Source organism: Miscanthus floridulus, chromosome 1 (genome assembly GCF_019320115.1).
Source record: "Miscanthus floridulus cultivar M001 chromosome 1, ASM1932011v1, whole genome shotgun sequence".
NCBI classification, from domain to species: domain Eukaryota; kingdom Viridiplantae; phylum Streptophyta; class Magnoliopsida; order Poales; family Poaceae; genus Miscanthus; species Miscanthus floridulus.
The window spans coordinates 30555713-30575248 of NC_089580.1; the positions used below are offsets into that span (position 1 = coordinate 30555713).

Here is a 19536-nt window from a genome sequence, read left to right on the forward strand (position 1 = left end):
AGCTTCTGGACATCCTTCACCTTTTTGGGCGGCTACATGTCTAAGACGGCTTTGACTTTCTCTGGGTTAGGGCGTATGCCATCGTGACTGACGACGTTGCCAAGCAGTATACCAGAAGGAACACCAAAGATGCACTTCTTTGGGTTTAACTTTCATTGGAATGTATTAAGGGTTGCAAAGGTGCGTGCTAGGTCGTCAACAAGGGTATGTGCTTCCTTGGTCTTGACAACTACATCATCAACATAAGCCTCGACAAGGTCATCTTTTATCTTGTCTTTGAGGCAGGCCTGTATGGCGCGTTGATAGGTAGCCCCAACATTCTTGAGCCCGAACGACATGGTCATGTAGCAGTAGGCGCCGAAAGGCGTGATGAAAGATGTCTTGATCTGGTCGTCCTTTTTTAGAGTGATCTGGTGATAACCAGAGTAGCAATCGAGAAAGGAAAGCAGCTCGCAACCGATGGTTGAATCTATGACCTCGTCTATGCGAGGCAAGCCAAAGGGGTCCTTAGGGTAGTGTTTGTTGAGATCAGTGTAATCAACGCACATTCTCTATTCATTATTCTTTTTGCGTACAAGAACCGGGTTGGCTAACCACTCCGAATGATACACTTCTTTGATAAATCTGGCTGCCAAAAGCCATGTAACTTCTACCCTAATTGCCTCCTTCTTGTCGCGACCGAACCGTCGTAGCTTCTGCTTGATAGGTTTGGCCTTGCCGTTGACATTCAAGGAGTGCTCAATCAAATTCCGAGGTACACCGAGCATGTCAGTAGGTTTCCATGCGAACACATCCACGTTGCTCCTCAAGAACCTAACTAGCGCGTCTTCCTATTTGGGATCTAGGTTGGCCCCGATAAGGGCCATTTTGCTGGGATCACCGTCGACCAGCTAGATCACCTTGTGCTCCTTAGACTTGATGTTCTTGCGTGGAGCCTCGAGCTCTGGGATCTCCAGGTGGTCGGCTGAGGTTTTCTTGGCATCGAGCATGGTTTTAGCCATGCAAATAGAGAGGTCGTGAGCCTCTGCTATTTTGAAGCTATCGTCCTTGCAGGTATACGCTGCGTATACATTACCCCTGAGAGTTAGAACCCCTTTCTCGGTAGGCATCTTGAGCACCAAATACCTGTAATGAGGTATGGCCATGAACTTGGTGAGCGACGGTCGACCAAGGATAGCATGGTAGTTGCCGTCGAAGTCAGCAACCACGAAGTTGACGTAGTCGGTGCGGAAGTGGTCCGGGGTCCCAAATTGCACGGGTAGCGTGATCTGCCCAAGAGGTGTAGAGCTCTATCCGGGGAGAACACCCCAGAACTATGCCTCGTATGGTTTGAGATCCGCCTAGGTTATCTTCAGGGCTGGCAGACTGTTCTTGAATAGTATATCGATAGAACTGTCGCCATCAATCAGTACTCTGTCGAACTGAACCTTATTGATACAAGGATCGAGGACCAGGGGAAAATGCCCTGGCTCAGGTATTGCCGCCCATTGGTCCTTCCTGCTGAAGGAGATCTCGTGGTGAGACCAAGGAGGGAGCCGTGGATCGACGATGAGGTTGTCGGTGTTGGCCACGTTCAAGCAGGCATAGGCGAGCAGCTTGCGTTCTCGTTTGGTCTCGATGGACACTTTGCCTCCAATGATGGTGTGGACACAATCGGTTGGCTTGATGTACTTATGACAAGGATCTGCGTCTTCATCATCGTTGTCTTCATTGCGCTGTTCTCCTGCGTTGTTAGGCTGGTTGGACGTATCCGGAGCCTGTTGACGCGTGTAGATAGACTTGAGAACGTGGTAATTCTTCATGGTATGGTTTGACTTGGGGTGGAGCTGGCAGGGTCCTTTCAATGCTTTGGCGTAGTCTTCTTCGTAGTTGCGACGTTCGCCACCTTTCTTAACGGTGTTGACCTCGCCGTCGTCTTCCCGAGCACGCTTAACCCTATAATTGTCACTGTGATTACGCCGCTGATTACGCTGGTCGCAGTTGTCGCGGGGCTCGTTGCGCTGGTTGCGGCGATCAAAATTGTCGTTCCGACCATGGTTGTCGTGGTAGTCGTCGCGGTGTCGGGGGTCAGAGTGTGGAACCCTTGCTGCTTCCTCGATGATTATCTTTTTAGCATCGTCGGCATCCGCATATTTCTTGGCAGTGGCTAGGAGCGCTGTGACTGATTCAGGTCTCTTGCGAAGGAGCTTGTCCCGTAGGGTATCGTGGAAGCGGAGACCAGTGATGAAAGCCTCGATTGCCTCATTGTCGAAGATTGATGGGACCTTGATACGCATCTCCGAGAAACGCCAGACGTACTCGCGTAGTGGCTCATCTTTCCGGTCTCAAATCCGCTGTAGATCATATTTGTTGCCGAGTTGCTCGCAAGTAGTAATGAAGTTGTCGATGAAAGCTTGCTTAAGCTATTACCAAGAATCAAAGTAGTTCGTCGGCAAGCTGACCAGCCATTGGTGACCTGCATGGCCGACAGCGACTGGGAAGTAGTTAGACATGACGTGCTCGTCAGCCATGGCTGATCTGCATGTAGTTTCGTAGAGCATGACCCATAATTCAAGGTTCTCCTTGCCGTCGTACTTCTGAAGTTTTTCGAGCTTGAAGTTCTTGGGCTATATGACTTGGCGAAGGTGCGGAGTAAACTGCTTCAAACCCAGAGGACCATGGGCAGTATCATATTCCATACGGCGATAGCTTTTGTGGGATGCATGATCGTTGGCTCTTTGGTTGATGCGATCGCGCATATCGCGTCCTCCAAGGTAATGGCGGAGATCGTTATTGCCATCACGGCGATCTCGGTTGCCATCCTGATTAACCCTGCGACCGTGGTTATCGTGGCGATTATCGCGATTGTCTCGGCGGTTGTCCTCCCGAACATCACGGCGGTTGTCCTCCCGACGGTGGTTGACGTCCCAACCACCATCATGGCCACCGTTTCCGCCTTAGCGGTTGTCTGATGGGTCATTATTACGCGAGCCATGTTGGTTGGGTGGCTGTGAGCGACTTGAGTACTGGCGACTGTGGCTTGATTCGACTGAGACGGATGGAGCCCGGGCTTGATTTACAATCTCTATGGTCTAGGCCATAGCAGCCGTCAGGTAAGCTTGTATATCATCACGAACTACCTATGTTTCCGAGGTGCAGGGTAGTCGTTGCATTGTCTCTATAGCAACAACTATGTTGGCGCTTGGAGTCCTGAAGACCTGCTTGTCCCCCACGCTGTCAAAAGCATTGTTAAGGTCGTGTGGCTGGACCCTTATGCGTCAGGCCTCCTCTTTTGCCTCGGCTTCAATTTGTCGGCGATTAAACCGGTCAATGTTGCGTGCTTCGCGTGCTAGCCTTTCTTGTTCTGTTTCGTCGACCACCGGTGGTTCGTCATTACTGATGACATTGATTAAGTCTCCTCACCTTGGTGGGAAGGACGGGAATTGTGGGAAACTCGGGGCGTGGTCTGGGGTATCCAGATCGTATTCAACGGCTTCATCGTCGTGATGCTGGAGCTCGGTGTGGATGGAGGCATTAGATGCGATGCCAGACGAGGAGCTTGAGCCACCCTCTTGAACTGTGTGGACCGATCCTTCCTGATAATCCTCAATTCGAACCATGTTGACGAAGTTGTGTAGGCCGTAGGGCTAGACCTGGTGGTTCTCCATCGAGACTTCATACTCGGAGAGCCAGAGACCCGTCGCAGGGGCTGGCCGGCGATGGACGGAGCGCCCTTCAGGAGTAGATGTGACCACGAGATCCGTACCAAGTCGTACAGGACAACTGGCCTGAGCTGGTCGGTTAGATCTGTTGTGGGTCGTAGTTACTTGCTCATTAGGTTGACTTTGAATCAAACTTACCAGAGCCAGGGTTTCGGCAAGTTTGGTGCTGACCCGATCGATGGAGTCGAGCAAGTCGGTGTTGTCGATCTGCCTCCTTTTGTAGCGAGGAAGCGGACGACGGGTTGTCAGCGTGGCTGAAGACGACACTGGCGTGGTCAGAGCCAGATCCACCATGGTTGGAGCTAGATCCTCCGTGGTCAGAGCTAGATCCACCGTGGTCAGAGCCATAGCCGATACAGGTAAAGCGGTGGTCGGCGTAGATTGAACCCGCACCTCCTCCGGGGTCATGGCGATGAAGTCATCGAAGCCGGTGGTCCAGGTGATCTGGCCGATGGTGAACATGAGGTCGTTCGGCGTAGACATGGAACCAGGGATGATGACCATCTTGTTCGCCTGAAGAGCAGTACGCATACCCCCTACCTGGCGCTCCACTATCGACGAAATATGGTCGGCAGTCTACCTAGGGGTATGCCCAAGGTAGTAGATTATCGACAGACAAATACGCAAGCAACAAACAAGATGGTTATGCAAGACAGACACAAGGTTTTATCCAGGTTCGGCCGCCGTAAAGGTGTAATACCTACGTCCTGTGTCTGATTGTATTGCTGTATGTTAATGAGAGATGTTTTTTAGAGGGGTCCTCTACCCGCCTTATATAGTCCAGGGGGCAGGGTTACAGATCTGGAAACTAATCCTAGTCAGTTACAACTGCCATAGGTGGCCAGATAAGAATTCCTATTCTAACCGACCAGGATCTTGCTTGATCTCCAAATCTGCCTTGATTCCTTGCGCAGGATTCCGAACAGGTTGGCCGGGCCGTGCGTCGTCTTCCAGTGGGGCCGAACCCCTTGATCCGGGCTAGCCCAAGCCTAGCCGTAAGGGTATAGGGGTTAATACCCCCACACATCGTCTATGGTCATTCTTTGTTTGAGAGGAATGTTATGCAATTGTTCTAAATCAAGAGGGACTGCCTTGCGGCCACATCTACCCTTCTTTTTACTTGCAACCACAACAGGAATGTTATGAGCAAGTTGGTGTTTACCTCGCTGACCGAATGTGCACTCCAAATTGATCAGCAACAATTCTTGTATCCTTCTTGCGTAGTGTCCCATTTTTGCTTCTAGCCAACAATGCTTGGTACACTTGTCTTGTGACTTCTTCAGTCATGTCCTTCCTTCTATGGTGTACTTCAACGGGAACCTCAACATCTTGTTCTATTAAAAGAACAAAGAACATTCTTCTTGTTAGCCACGAATTACATAAAAATAATAAAAAAGGAAAGAACAAACTGAAAAAAAATTACCAGCGAGGTTTGTATGTAATCAAAGTCAACCACACCATATTCATCTAATGGAAAGTTCAAATCAAATCCTGTCCAAAAATGAAACAAAAAATCAGAAAAGATGGCGCTTGAGGGAAACAACAAACTCAGACAAGAGAGGTGATTACCATTGTCGTTGCCGGACTCCAATATTGGCTTGTTGAGATCGAATGCAAGATTACCGTTGTCATCTTCTTCTAAGCGAACGTTCAGATCAAAGGCAGCAACTCTAGGATCAGCCATTGCATGCGGTAGTGAAGAGAAGAGAGGGAAAGTGAGGAGATGAAGCACGGTAATGGAAAGAGAAGAGGCCGGGGGAAAGACTCCGTTAAAATAGGCATGGTGGAACACAAACGTCGGAGCTATCGAGCGCAAAAATTAGAATCCCGTGGCGCCACCGCAAAAATCGTTTGCATGTGAAAAATCAACGAAAACATGGCGCCCAATACGCCTAGAAACGCGCCCAAACGCGAGCACAAACGCGCTCAAGCGGCTCAGCACGCGCACCACGCCTAGCAGAATCAAATCCACGCGCCATGCAGCCGCAGCGCACGTGACACGTAAGGCCAAACAGTGCCATGCAAAATCAAGCCAATAACAAAAAAAATGCTGCCCGCCAGGTATCGAAACCGGGTCCTCAGGGCCAACGCCTAGCTGCACTAGCCGTCTAAACTATGGTTGTTTCTCGTATGGAATGCACCTGCAACCGTTTTTTAATAGGGGCAGACAGGAAAAAATACCCCCTAATTAATCACTCCTTGATAAGCACAATTATATCCTAAATGACTTCCTTTACGAGTACGGAGGGAGTACTCCGTATGTGTTAAACCATGTGTGTCCAATTAAGTCAACTCTAGCTCTTACTATTTGTTGGGATAGTTACGGTAATGTGTATGGGTGTCTGGTCCATTAGTATAGATACTACCTTTTTTAAGTGTATGGTGTAGTTACTCTCTCTTTTTTTAGCGCAGTCACTGTACCTTTTTTGAAAGGTAATTACTGTACCTTAGTCTAACCAGTGCATTAGGAATTTGGATTAGTTGATTCAATGCCCACGAAGTCTCTTTAGCAGATTAATCTTACTTGCTCCTTGTATAAGGCATGTTATTTATTTCGTTCTTTGCGTTAATACATAATGCTTTGGGCTGTTGTACGCCTGGTTAACTTAATTAACCAAATCTCATTTGTATGGCTGCAGTGATTAAAGGCATGCATGCATACTTGAGTGAGAGTGTGTATGTGCATGTGCATGCCTGCCTGCCTGCTGGAAACAGATGCTCATTATTGTAACGAAGTGAGTACTCCCTCCTCGGTACTCAAAAATCGTTTTGGACAAGGCGGATTTGAGAATATATGTTTTTTTCGCTTGGCTGATAAGTCAAGGCTGAAAGTACTGTTGGCTGATTTTTTATGAGAAAGATATTATTTGTTGGTTGAAAAAAGTACGGCTTAAGCTATGGCTAAAAGTACTGTTGACTAATTTTTTGTGAGAGAAAAATAATGTTCGTTGGCTGAAAAAATACGACTTATAAGCCAAGCGAACAGTGCGATAAATCGTGAATAACTTTTAAGTCGTTGAGTTTAGAAATATGAAAGCCATATAAATAGATTTGTCTTGAAAAATACTTTCATAAAAATATACATATATCGCTTTTTGATAAATATTTTTATAAAAACAAAGAGTTAAAGTAATACTTTGGAGACCGTATCGCTGTCTAAAACGACTTTATTTTTGAGTATGGAGGGAGTAGTTAAAACTGTTGGCATTAATAAGCTTCTTGCACCCAGCAATTAAAATAGATAGATAATTTTTTACCCATACAATAATGGTAAAAGGGATTAATTTGTTCGTAGCAAAAAAAAAAAACTAATTAAATAAAATATGTTGTAAGTACTTCACTCGTGGTGAAGCGCGGGCACACGTGGCTAGTAAACCTATTAAAGTATTCCACGTTCTGCAGCCCATTTCGCCACGTGCATTGGTGCCGCCCGGGAGGTCCCAGTTGACGGTGAAGGCGCCCGGGTTCACGAATCCATAACGCGCCACCAGCCCACCACCGGCTGGCCGCACTTCGCTACCGGATCACCGCCGGAAATGGCACACGTTTCTCACCCTGACGCGCTCAGCCGACGGACAACTGCCTTCTTCCCCCCTCCTCCCAAGTCCCAACCCTTTTAAAACGCACACCCAAGGCTCAGTACTGAGCACTGACACGCTTATAATCACATCAGCTGGCGCCACTCTACACGGCACTCGCTGTCTGTACTTGTAGCACCGCACCAGTCTTCGGCACCGGTCCGCGAGCAGATCAAGAAATGGCCACGGCGACTTACCTCTCCTCCATCTTGGCGCCGCCGTCGTCGCGCGGCCGCCTGCGGCGTCAGACGACCAGGGCGACCGCGTCGGCGACGGACCGTCCGCGCGAGGTGGTGTCCCCGAAGCGCCGGCTCCCGCTGCGGAAGGTGCCGGGCGACTACGGCCCGCCGGTGCTGGGCGCGATCCGCGACCGGTTCGAGTACTTCTACGGGCCCGGCGGCCGGGACGGGTTCTTCACCTCCCGCGTGCGCGCGCACGGCTCCACCGTGGTGCGGCTCAACATGCCGCCGGGCCCCTTCGTGGCGCGCGACCCGCGCGTGGTGGCACTCCTCGACGCCGCCTCCTTCCCGGTGCTCTTCGACACCTCACTCGTCGACAAGACGGACCTCTTCACGGGCACCTTCATGCCCTCCACCGACCTCACCGGCGGCTACCGCGTGCTCTCGTACCTCGACCCCAGCGAGCCCAACCACGGGCCGCTCAAGACGCTCCTCTTCTACCTCCTGTCGCACCGTCGGCAGCACGTGATCCCCAAGTTCCGCGAGGTGTACGGCGACCTCTTCGGGCACATGGAGAACGAGCTGGCCAGGGTCGGCAAGGCCGACTTCGGCCACTACAACGACCCCGCCGCCTTCTCCTTCCTCTGCCAGGCGCTGCTGGGGCGCGATCCCGCCGAGTCGGCGCTCCAGGGCGACGGGCCCAAGCTGATCACCAAGTGGGTGCTGTTCCAGCTCAGCCCGCTGCTCAGCCTGGGCCTGCCCAAGCACGTCGAGGACTCCCTGCTCCACTCGTTCCGCCTCCCGCCGGCGCTGGTCAAGAAGGACTACGACCGGCTGGCCGACTTCTTCCGCGACGCGGCCAGGGGCGTGGTCGACGAGGGCGAGCGCCTAGGCATTGCGCGGGAGGAGGCGGTGCACAACATCCTCTTCGCCATGTGCTTCAACTCCTTCGGCGGCATGAAGATCCTGTTCCCGTCGCTCGTCAAGTGGCTGGGCCGCGCCGGCGCGCGCACGCACGGGCGGCTGGCGACGGAGGTGCGCGACGCCGTGCGCGCGCACGGCGGCGAGGTGACCATGAAGGCGCTGGCGGAGATGCCGCTGGTGAAGTCGGCCGTGTACGAGGCGCTGCGGATCGAGCCCCCCGTGGCGATGCAGTACGGGCGCGCCAAGCGGGACATGGTGGTGGAGAGCCACGACTACGGCTTCGAGGTGCGCGAGGGGGAGATGCTCTTCGGCTACCAGCCCATGGCCACCAAGGACCCGCGCGTCTTCGCGCGCGCCGAGGAGTACGTGCCCGACAGGTTCCTCGGGGAGGATGGCGCGCAGCTGCTTCGCCACGTAGTCTGGTCCAACGGGCCCGAGACGGCGTCGCCCACGCTGCAGGACAAGCAGTGCGCCGGCAAGGACTTCGTCGTGCTCATCGCGCGCCTCCTCGTCGCCGAGCTCTTCCTCCGCTACGACTCCTTCGACGTCCAGGTCGGCGCCTCCGCGCTGGGGTCGTCGGTGACCATCACCTCGCTCAAGAAAGCCACCTTCTGAGCTCTGGATCTCTGATCGACCGCCCGTCAAAGTCGCTGGAGCCGGGCACGTGCACTTCTTTTTTCTTTACCGTAGGATATACACTGCGTTGTCCTTGTCTGTCCACCCCACCCCAAATCCCTCTCGATACTTTTTTTCTAGCGCTGTGCTACTGTGTGATCGTCAGGTATAACAAAATGTCTATTCTGAGGCCTGGTGTAGTTTCTAAAAATTTTTAACTCAAACTATCGCATCGAATTTTGCTGTACATACATGGAGTATTAAACAATGTTTTCCTAAACGGTAAACGGTAGACAGTCGGCGAGGTCTCGTGTAGCGTTTAGACCGTGTACACGACGTGTACACGGTTTTACACGGATTACTCGTTTTTACTTTATTTGTAAAAATAACTATAATAACCTGTGTATATATTCCTATAACATAGATAATATCATAATATAGAATTACACAACAACGGTTAGTCCAATAATATAGAATTAAGAACCTAAGTGCTAGACCTAATAGCCTAAGTGCCTAATAAAATACTCCATCCATCTCAAAATAAGTGCACATCTCGCTTATCGAGGAGTCAAACTCTATTAAGTTTGACTAAATATGTAGAAAGTAATATTAATATTTGTATATTCAAATAATTTTATTATGAAAGTATATTCCACAACTAATCTAATGGTACTTATTACACATCATAAACATTGGTAATATTTTGAAAATAATTTATTTTCAAAATATTACCTAGTGTTCGCCTACACGGCCGTGTAGACCGATTACACGGCCGTTTTTTACCGTTTACACGGCGATCCCGTGTAACCTACCGTTTATGGCCTAAACTGCACGTTCGGCTACTGAGTAGCGATTACACGCCGAGTAATCGGTCTACACGGCCGTGTAGGCGAACACTGGTATTAAATATAGACGAAAATAAAAACTAATTGCACAGTTTGGTTGGAAATCGCGAGACGAATGTTTTAAGACTAATTAGTCCATGATTAGCCATAAGTGCTACAGTATCGTCTCGTAGTTTTCAGGCGAGCTATGTAATTAGTTTTTTTATTAGTATCCGAAAACCCCTTCCGATATTCTCAAAACATCCGATATGACATCCAAAAAATTTCATTTCGCGAATTAAACACACCCTTAGTAAAAATGAGAGACCATTTTCTCAGGGACCTCCGATGTCTGGAGATTTGATGTCAGAAAAATTGCTAGCGATCTGAGGGAGACATGAACCTACTGTTCATGTTGCTTATCCATGACGGATCCATCAATGTAAAATGGACTGAGATATAAAGTAGGTGTAGGTGGACAGTGATGCCAAAGTATAATGTTCATCGGCTGCTATTAATCAGGAGGATGGGCTTGCTAATTATTGGGAGTAGATTAACGCCAAACCTACCTACACTTCATTCTCTTGGGGTCCATGGAGTGGATTAGTTGTTACGTTATCATTATTGCTTTAAGCCTTCTGTGACTGTTTATTGTATGGACAATGGCCACAAAAGCTGGTTTCTGAAAGCAGTCTGGCTGGGATCGACGGATCGTAAACCTTGCTTATCGCTTGCTTGTAGCACCATTTTCCAGTTCATTTCTCCTGATTATGCACTAACAATTTACAGAAGAAACGGGATGAACAGCTGAAAAGTGATCGAACTGACATTGGCTGAAAGGTTGATTTCATGCGATCACGAGCTTTTCTCGATAGGGCAGGGCAGCTTTGCCGACCGGCCATCCCTTGAAATAGGAGCAACCGACCGGCCACCCCTTGAAATAGGAGCAAGCAGCCATGTAACATGGCATGGAGAACTCCAGCTTCTGGTCACATACCATGTCATATGTACAGGGCTTAAAAGCGTAATGATTCCATACCATACCTTCGGGGAGGCAGCTAAAATGAACAGGCAACCATGCATTGCTAACGGAATTGCCTCACCTAACAGTTCCACCTTTCAATGGCAACTTTTCATAAAGGGGTACGCACTAGCAAAGATTCTTCCACCACATCTAGCCTGTTCGCTGGTTGGTTTCAACCAGGGCTTAGCCAGCCAACAGTGTTTTCCTCTCACAACAAACCAGCACCAGCCGGACTTATCAACCCAGAAACCAACCAGCGAACAGACAGATCAAAATCAACCAAACCAGTAGGGCAAAACGGCAGATGAGAAGCTTGGAATTCCAAGGTTAGAATAGAAATGGCACATGGTAAGCAACATGCGTAGCCACCCTAGCAGGCCTGAATTGACAAAGATCTGACTCTTAGCAGCCACAGTATCAGTTACAAAAAAAAATTCCAATTCATGCATTCAAGGGTTTAAGTATCATGGTGCCTCGAGCAGCTCCACCCTTAAGTGTTAATTCATGACCAACTAACCACAAACGTCTGCAACTCACCTTCCTGGATACTTCTACACAAACGGCTGCAACTCACATTCCTGGATACTTCTGGTACACGGTCTAATCAATAATGTAAGAGTTCAACATCCTCGATTCAACTCAGCATTTTCCATGATGGCAACTTCACCTATAAAATTGAGAAAAAACAACTACTTTATGAACCAACAGAACAGGTCACAAGAAAGTCGCGATTAAAGAAACAAAAAAAAAGTGGGATGTAACACCAAACTCTACTGACAGATAAAAGAACTCCAGCTGAAATCAGGGTCAACAGTCAGACAAACATTCAACCTGTTCGCTGGTTGATTTCTGAGCTGATAAGCTCGGCTGGTGCTGGTTTGTTGTGAGAGGAAAACACTATTGGCTGGCTAATAAGCCCTGGATGAAACCAACAAGCGAACAAGCTGATTAGGTCAATAAAAATAACATGTGGCAGGCAATACCAAACTCTACTGACAGTAAACAAGTTATAGCTGAAATCATGGTCAATTGTTGTCAAGACTTGTATTGGAATTTTTCAAAACTAGGACATCTATAATGGAATGATGAATCTAATTAACCACTCCAGTGTTTGAAATTTTTGTCAAGACTTGTATTGGGATGCTGATCAATGTTTTCAGATCGTATTATCGAGGCTAGTCGTATGACCACCGATAAGTCGATAAGGGACGATTAGTCGTCGATAAGGGACGATTAGTCGGTCCTAATCGGTCTAATCGGCTAGTCGGACATTTAGTCGTCCTTGTGCCTAGATGGCCTGATCGACCATGTATATACTATATATATTATGATGTAAATATATGTAAACATGGCAGAGGAGGCAGAGTGGTGTCTCATCTTGATGCTGCGGACGTCGGCGAGAGGCGCGGACGGAGCTGCAGACTAGAAGGTCGGAGGAGGAGGAGGTGGCGAGCTGGTTCAGGCCGTGGAGTGCCCTCTGCTCTACCGCCCACTGTGCCTCGCGCTCGCCCTTGCTGCAGTCCTTGTTCGTGAACGCCGTCCGCACGAGATAGGGGAGGAGACAGGCGAGGTGGCGCTCGGGGTCGTGCTCCAGGAGCTTGCTCTCGTAGATCGTCCGCACCCTGGCGCTTGACCGACGGAGCTGCGCCACTGCAGACGGAGCTGCGCCGGCGGACGGAGCTGCGCCGCTGCGGACAGAGCTGCAGGCCGCGGACGAGCTGCGCCGGCGGACGGAGCTGCACCGCTGCGGACGGAGCTGCAGGCCGCGGACGGAGCAGCGCCGGCGAGGGAGCTGCAGGCCGCGGACGGAGCTGCGCCGGCGAGGGAGCTGCAGGCCGCGGACGGAGCTGCGAGAGAGAGCAGAGCCAGAGCGAGAGAGAAATGTGCCGTGTGCGGCGCTTGCAGCCAGCTCCTTCACTCGTCAGTCGTCACTCAGACACTCACTCTTATCTTACCCTAATGGGCCAGCTATTAGGTGGGCCGAATTCTTTAGCTGGGCCGAATTCTTTAGCTGAATATACTGGCCCAACTAGTCGTCATGTGTGTCTGATCGGACGACTAATCGTGATTAGTCGCAACTTATCGGACGATAAGGTTTCTAATCGGTCCAAACTAATCGAGGACCCTTATTGAGCACCTTTTTACGATAAGGACGACTAATCACGATTAATCGTGATTAGTCGTCCGATCTGTAATCATTGATGCTGATCCAACTGTTGCTTTCTTTAAGATTAAATCAAGGGCCACAAGGAATGATGTGCTATTGGACCACTCCACTTGACTACTTGCCTTATTGGAAAAAGTCTACTTAACCCCCCCACCTATCATATTTGGTCTACTTCACCCCCTCAACTATGAAACCGTCTGTTTTACCCCCTGAACTATCTAAAACCGTCTGTTTTACCCCCTGGGCGGGTTTCAGTAGCAGCTGGTTGCTACAGTAACGGCGGGTTGGTACAGTAACGATGGTTTGCTACAGTCCCTGTGGTTTTGAATTTCCTTTTTTTATTTATTTTTGGTGAATTTTTGAAAAATCATAGTAAATCATAAAATGAAAAATCTAATTTTATTGGACTCCACATGAGTAGATCTACATAGTGAATATATAATACGGTATACTTTAGTACAAAATTTTTACTGTAGCCTTAGATTAATTGGGAAATCTAATTTTGTCTGTAATTAATTGGAATAATTCATAGCTGCAGCTTCTATGGTCCAATTGTGGTGAAATTTTTATGGTACGCTAATTATTGTATGCTTGAACTATAGTAAAAATTTCGTAGTCATTGGACTATGTATAACTTAGTTATAGATAAATTCTAATTAATTACAGACAAAATTGGATTTTCCAATTAATCTAAAGCTAAAAAAAAAAATTTGTACTAAAACATACCGTATTATATATTCACTGTGTAGATCTACTCATGTGGAGTCCAATAAAATTATATTTTTCATTTTATGATTTTTCTATGATTTACTATGATTTTTCAAAAATTCACTGAAAATAAAAAAAAAGGAAATCCAAAACCATGGGTACTGTAGCAAACCACCGTTACTATAGCAACCCTTTGTTGCTGTAGCAAACCACCGCTGAAAACCGCCCGGGGGGTAAAACAGACGGGGGGGTAAAACAGACGGTTTCATAGTTGAGGGGGTGAAGTAGACCAAGTATGATAGGTGGGGGGGGTTAAGTAGACTTTTTCCTTGCCTTATTCATTATGGTAACATGTCACCATAGTATCATAACAGACATTGCCTTGAAACCCATTAACAAATTGACAATTGATTGATGGCTACTGCTAATGTGAATGAAGTTGGTTAGGATTATCAAATTTACGGAGTCCAATAGTCATTGGTAGCTGTTAATCTTCCACAAATATAATTGTTCAGAACCAGGATAATTTAGAAATTTGTGAAAACAACCATTTTGTGCTAACACTATTCTATTAACTGAAACTGCAAGCTTCCAGGAAAGGATAGCTGCTAAATTCAGACAGAGGACTTGTAAACAAAAGAAGATAACTTCCATAATAGGAGTATTATCTTTAAAAAGAAGGCTCATTTTGGTATCTAGTTATCGATAACAATGTTGTAAAAGAGTGTTTCATACATGCAGAATGTTTTGGTAAATCCCATGATGTAGCTCATTTTCTTTTGCAAATGCTATTTCTATCCAAAATCATTGAATGCAAGTGAATCGTTTGAATTTGTAGCCAATGACAACACAGATACACATTACAAAATATAGAGCTCCCTTTCCAATAACAAAATTGACTTACCACTTACCAGATCATAATTCAACACTAAAAGATGGACATATCAGGTGGTGGTCCATAAACTGATTTCCATGACAAGGGAATGATCCACCCATTTGACCCATTTCCTGTATGCACACAGAAAGATTCATTAAGAAGGCTACCCAAACATTTCTTATGATGACAGGATGCCTAGAAACAGCATTTCCAAAATAATCGAAACTAAGGGGGCCAATTTAAAGGCGTAAAGCACTTAAGCATGGTACTTTAATAGTCTGATAATAGATGAATAGATCGAAATACACTTTTCAGAATAAGTGTTAAGGCGATTAGAAATGTACCATGGAATTTCTCAGGGTCATGACCTAGAAGTTTGCATACTGCCTCAGCTAACTGGAAAGATTCTGGCATGTTGTCGCCTTCTGAGCAGTAGCACAGTACACAAGAAACTTTCAAGCCTTTAGCCTATCACAAATAAAGAGATGTTATAACATTGACTCAACTTTCGAAGTGATAAAATCATTTTAAGCTGAAACAAAATCAGACACCTTGCAGGCAGAGAATAGTGCTGCAAATGGCAAGCTCGCATAGTAATCATTTATTGTCATCTCATCAGTATCATCATCCATATCTTCTGAAAGACCACCACCCTCAACTAGGCTCGCAAGATAACTCCAACGTTTCTGAGATGTATTGTAATCCTCAAGCTTCTTCCACCCCAATTTCTCATATTCTGGATCAGAACCATCTTCGTTGCAACTTGAAAGGTAATACACCTGCATGTCACTACAATATAAAACATTGTTAACTAATGATATAAACATTGACAGAGAATCAATCCTATAATAGAACTGCTGCAGTTAGACATTTTAGTTACCTGGATGCATCAATTACCCTCCTCTTTCCAGAATCTAAACTTGAAATAATGACAATATGGTTCTTCCCAATGCTGATTATGAAATCAGCAACATTTTTTGCAAATGAAACCATCATCCCCTATATTAGCAACGGAAAATTGATATAGTCATGAAATAGTCAGGAATTGTATGCACTGAGACCACAAGACTAAACTAAAGGTACTAAAAATTAACCATGTACTTTGATTGGGAGTGCAATAACTATGTTGCTTTCTTTGACAAAATCATGTTGAATCAAAGAATATAGATCTCCAAAAGAAATCAGTTATGACCTATAAGTTTGCAAGTTGCATGGTGTGAAGTTAACAACAAAAGGCAAATTAATGTCTTCATGTAATTTAAGCAGGCAAGATGGAATATAGTTATCAGATACAGTGGCGCACTGGCACTAATGTTGCGTCTATTTTCCTCGTCCCAACCAAAAGGTATTTCACAAGAATGAAGTAAACAGGGTCCAATTACCACTGCACAACTAAAGGCTGAGATCAACTTACTGTAATAACTGGAGACCTTTGCTGAATGAAAGCCAGCCTATGCGATGTAGATTCATAACCTGCCAAGAGGATGAGAGAAAGGCGGTCAGTCTAAATTGTGTATCAACATTACACACACTGATTCAATGTGTGTTTATAACTTAAGGTGTACGCAGATTAAATGAAAAATACAAAGGGCAATTGTACTCCATCTGGAACTTAGTAGGTTACTCCATCAGACAACTTGTGCGCACAGCAGAATTGCTTGCAGCGCCAGCAGAGCGCTAACACATTTCATCGAACAGTTGGTGCTCAGGGAATAAAGAGACAAGCAGAAGGAACGGCAGCAGCAAAGCTGAAACAGTACATCAAACAGGAGGTATGAATAACACAGAGTGACAACAGGGATCGAGTACCCAACCTTCGAGAGCGAGTGCGAGGTCGCCGACGGCGTCAGGGCCGAAGGCGTCGTTGCCGGCGCAGGGCAGCACGGAGGGCTCGTCGAGGTAGGCCACCCGCCTCGCCCTCGCCGAGGATATCAGAAGGTCGACGGCGAGCTGCCCCACGTTGCCAATCGACAGCGCTGGCTGCGGCCGGGTGATTGGAAGACCAAACGTAATCGCAGGGCATCAGTTAAAACTACTAAAAACCCGATTCCAGCAATAATCAGTGGGAGCTCGCAGCGTTAGGGTTTCAAACCATGATGAGCGTGGGGCAGGAAGGCGAAAACGATTCAGTCTCGACCAAGGCGAACTCCATTCCGGCGGGCGGGCGGCGGTGCAGGGATCTCAGGCTCGGCGGCTGTCGGATTAAAGCTCTCTCTGCCTTGATCGAGAAGTTGAACAAGACGACACTGAGCAATAGTATAGACTAGAGGTTGGACCGTGGATTCGAGCTGAAAGCGAATTTGGGCCCGACTGAGCCTGGCAAATTTGAGCCCATCTTTTTGAAACCACGAAAAAATCCACCTAGTTCGACGTTTTACTGTTCTAGCCCTGCGCAGTAAAATCGATGCCGTTTTTCAGGGCATCTCCGACTTTGTAAAAAATAAATAGTTTCTTACAATGTTTACCTTGGATTGGAGCATCAAGCAACCCCATCGTTTATCAACATACCTGATACAGAAGTAAAACATCGTCGGGGACTTAGGGCACCCTAGCATCACCTAGTAATCATTCATCATTTTCGCTTGGCTTATAAGCCGTACTTTTTCAGCCAACGAACAGTATTTTTCTCTCACAACAAATCAGCCAACAATACTTTCAGCCATGATTTATCAGCTAAGCGAACAGGGCAATTATCGGTGACGAAAACACCGACGATGTCCCGAGTCACAACCTCCAAAGCTTTACTCGCCAAACAGATGCTCTCTTATATCCTTATACCGTAACAATATCCAGAACCAAAGCCCATATGTTTCTCTGACTATAACGATGACGATATTTGGACGGAGGGAGTATTACCCAAAGAAAAGCTTGAACCAACTATAATCAATATTTTTCCATTTCACCAATGCCAATTAGCTGGTTCGTAAACATATGAGAAATGAATCTAGTACAAAAACAATATTTTTCATTGCCATACCAATTCTAGTTATAAGAATATGTAACATATCACCTAAAGAGTAAAGACTATATATAATGTAAGACTAAGGAATATATTTATTTGATGGTCTATCTACATGCTTGTATTTTACTTTTTCATTAAAGTTTACACTGCCTATAACGGGTGATACTTGTCTCATTTTTCGTTATAGTCTAGCTCGTCAATAAGAGGGTTTTGAACAGTTTCCAAATCCACTCTCAATCATGATTTTTTGTCAAGATTGAAAAAACTGCTCTCCAACGATTCCTAATCTCAACTGCCAATCTTTTTCGCACTTGAGAAAATCGACTCAATTGCATGGAAATATACGCGCGTATATGATTGACCAATACGGAGATGGAACGGGAAGAATAAGGAGTAAGATAGGGTTACCAATGCAAATGTACAAGAGAGAAAGAAAGTATAAAAACGGTTATGGTGATTTCGAAATAGTCGAAGATTCCTGATGCAAATTACCTTCTATACTTTACGAGCGAGATTTTAGAAATTGTTAGAGGAATCCAACAGATGTGCTTCTAACTTTTTTTAGCCACTTAAAGAACTCATTAATTCACCAATTGAATTTTTTGGAGACTATTGGAGATGCTCTAAAAGGATGATAACAGGGTAAAGTACATTTTCAACCTTCAAGTTACAAGTCAATCTAACTTTCAACCATGAACTACAAGATGGGGTAACAAACACCCTCCAACTATCGAAATCCAACAAATTTGGTCTCCAGACTAGTTTTTAGGTGGTTTTCTATTTTATAAAAATGATTTTAAAATCTGGTTTAATCACTAAAAATGATAGTTAAATTATTTTAAACCATAAAATTATCAAACTAGTACCAATTTTCTTCTAAAAATATTCATTGTTCATGTACACGGCCATTTAGCCAGTTTACACGCCGTGTAAATGCTCGTAGGTGGCATGGCTTGTTGTGTCCATTTAATCAGTCGTCTATCCTGTCTGATCACCGTTTAGTTCGTTTAAATGACCATTTACCCTGAATAAATAGCTAAACGGTATGTGACCATTTAATCCATTTAAACATCTAGGCTAATACTACTAAAAATGTTTTTTGTCTTTTTGTGATCTATATATAATTAGGTAGAACTGGTATATTTACGTTCCTATTGTTTTATTGCTTGTAGTCATGCTCGTTATTTATTTAAAACAAATAAAATCCAAATAACTCTAAATATAGCCCTAACAAATAGATAACCATAGCTACACGTACGATGCCACGACGCAGAACAAATAAGCTACACGTACATCCTCCGAGCCGAAGCACCACAATTCCAAGAGTGAGAAATGCTTCGATCATAGCTCTAGGTCGGACACATCGGGTGCTGCCAACAGCCATCGGTCATCAAGTATCTTGTGATTTCTACCTCTGCCGGCGCCCCAGTCAGAACAGACCGAGATGTTTATTAACCAAGAATTATTCGCATCTAGTAAATCAAAGAAATAAAACCATATGATACAGTCAACACGGCTAGCCACAGGGTTACAGTTCAGATCATCAAGATACAACACTTCCATTCCTTGTATGTGCCGTGCACCACTGCACCTACCCTGCTGCTATGTAGGCTACGCGCGCGCTCTCCGCCGCCCCGCATCACCGCATGTCACGCCGGAGCGAAGCGGTCCGTGAGCATGCACACGACGGCCTCCGAGTCGGAGAGCACGCCGCTGTTCCTCTTCTCCTGGACTTCACCCTTCTCCACGCTCGCAACCGCGCCAACGCCATCGTCATCTCCCCGATGGCGCCGGGCGGCTTCCGCGTCGGCAGCCTGCGCCGCCTCCGGCTGGCCGCTCTTGGCGAACGCCCCCAGCCATACAACAACCGCGCCAGCCATCCCCGCACTACTCGAGGCCGTCACAGGTCCCCTCGCTCCACGCACTAGAAAGAAAGAAGAAGGTTCTTGAGCTACTAGCTAGCTCTTTTCCACTTGG

General features: G+C 46.6%; 2 protein-coding genes across 3 annotated transcripts; one reads left to right on the plus strand and one right to left on the minus strand.

Moving 5' to 3' along the window:
* Positions 1–7230: 7230 nt before the first annotated feature.
* LOC136477427 (allene oxide synthase 1, chloroplastic-like) lies at positions 7231–9257 on the plus strand. Its single transcript, XM_066475589.1, has one exon. The coding sequence runs from the start codon at positions 7459–7461 to the stop codon at positions 8995–8997; it is 1539 nt and encodes a 512-aa protein (XP_066331686.1). The 5' UTR covers positions 7231–7458; the 3' UTR covers positions 8998–9257.
* A 1896-nt stretch (positions 9258–11153) lies between these two features.
* On the minus strand, positions 11154–17014 carry LOC136477435 (uncharacterized). 2 transcript variants are annotated; one of them, XM_066475605.1, is made up of 8 exons: positions 16690–17014; positions 16412–16577; positions 16012–16070; positions 15478–15596; positions 15149–15386; positions 14942–15065; positions 14625–14728; positions 11154–11512 (listed from the first exon to the last, which is right to left on the minus strand). In XM_066475605.1, the coding sequence occupies exons 1-7, from the start codon at positions 16747–16749 to the stop codon at positions 14649–14651; spliced, it is 846 nt and encodes a 281-aa protein (XP_066331702.1). In that variant the 5' UTR covers positions 16750–17014; the 3' UTR covers positions 11154–11512; positions 14625–14648. The 2 variants fall into 2 exon arrangements, with proteins under 2 accessions (XP_066331702.1, XP_066331696.1); XM_066475599.1 differs by having other exon boundaries at positions 14632–14728; positions 16690–16929.
* Positions 17015–19536: the final 2522 nt, after the last annotated feature.

Coding starts and splice junctions, on each gene's coding strand:
- LOC136477427 (XM_066475589.1), top strand. CDS start 7,459: ATGGCCACGGCGACTTACCTCTCCTCCATCTTGGCGCCGCCGTCGTCG.
- LOC136477435 (XM_066475605.1), bottom strand. CDS start 16,749: ATGGAGTTCGCCTTGGTCGAGACTGAATCGTTTTCGCCTTCCTGCCCC. Junction 16,071..16,411: donor CCTCGCACTCGCTCTCGAAG/GTTGGGTACTCG, acceptor TCCTCTTGGCAG/GTTATGAATCTACATCGCAT. Junction 15,066..15,148: donor CACTATTCTCTGCCTGCAAG/GTGTCTGATTTT, acceptor TATTTGTGATAG/GCTAAAGGCTTGAAAGTTTC.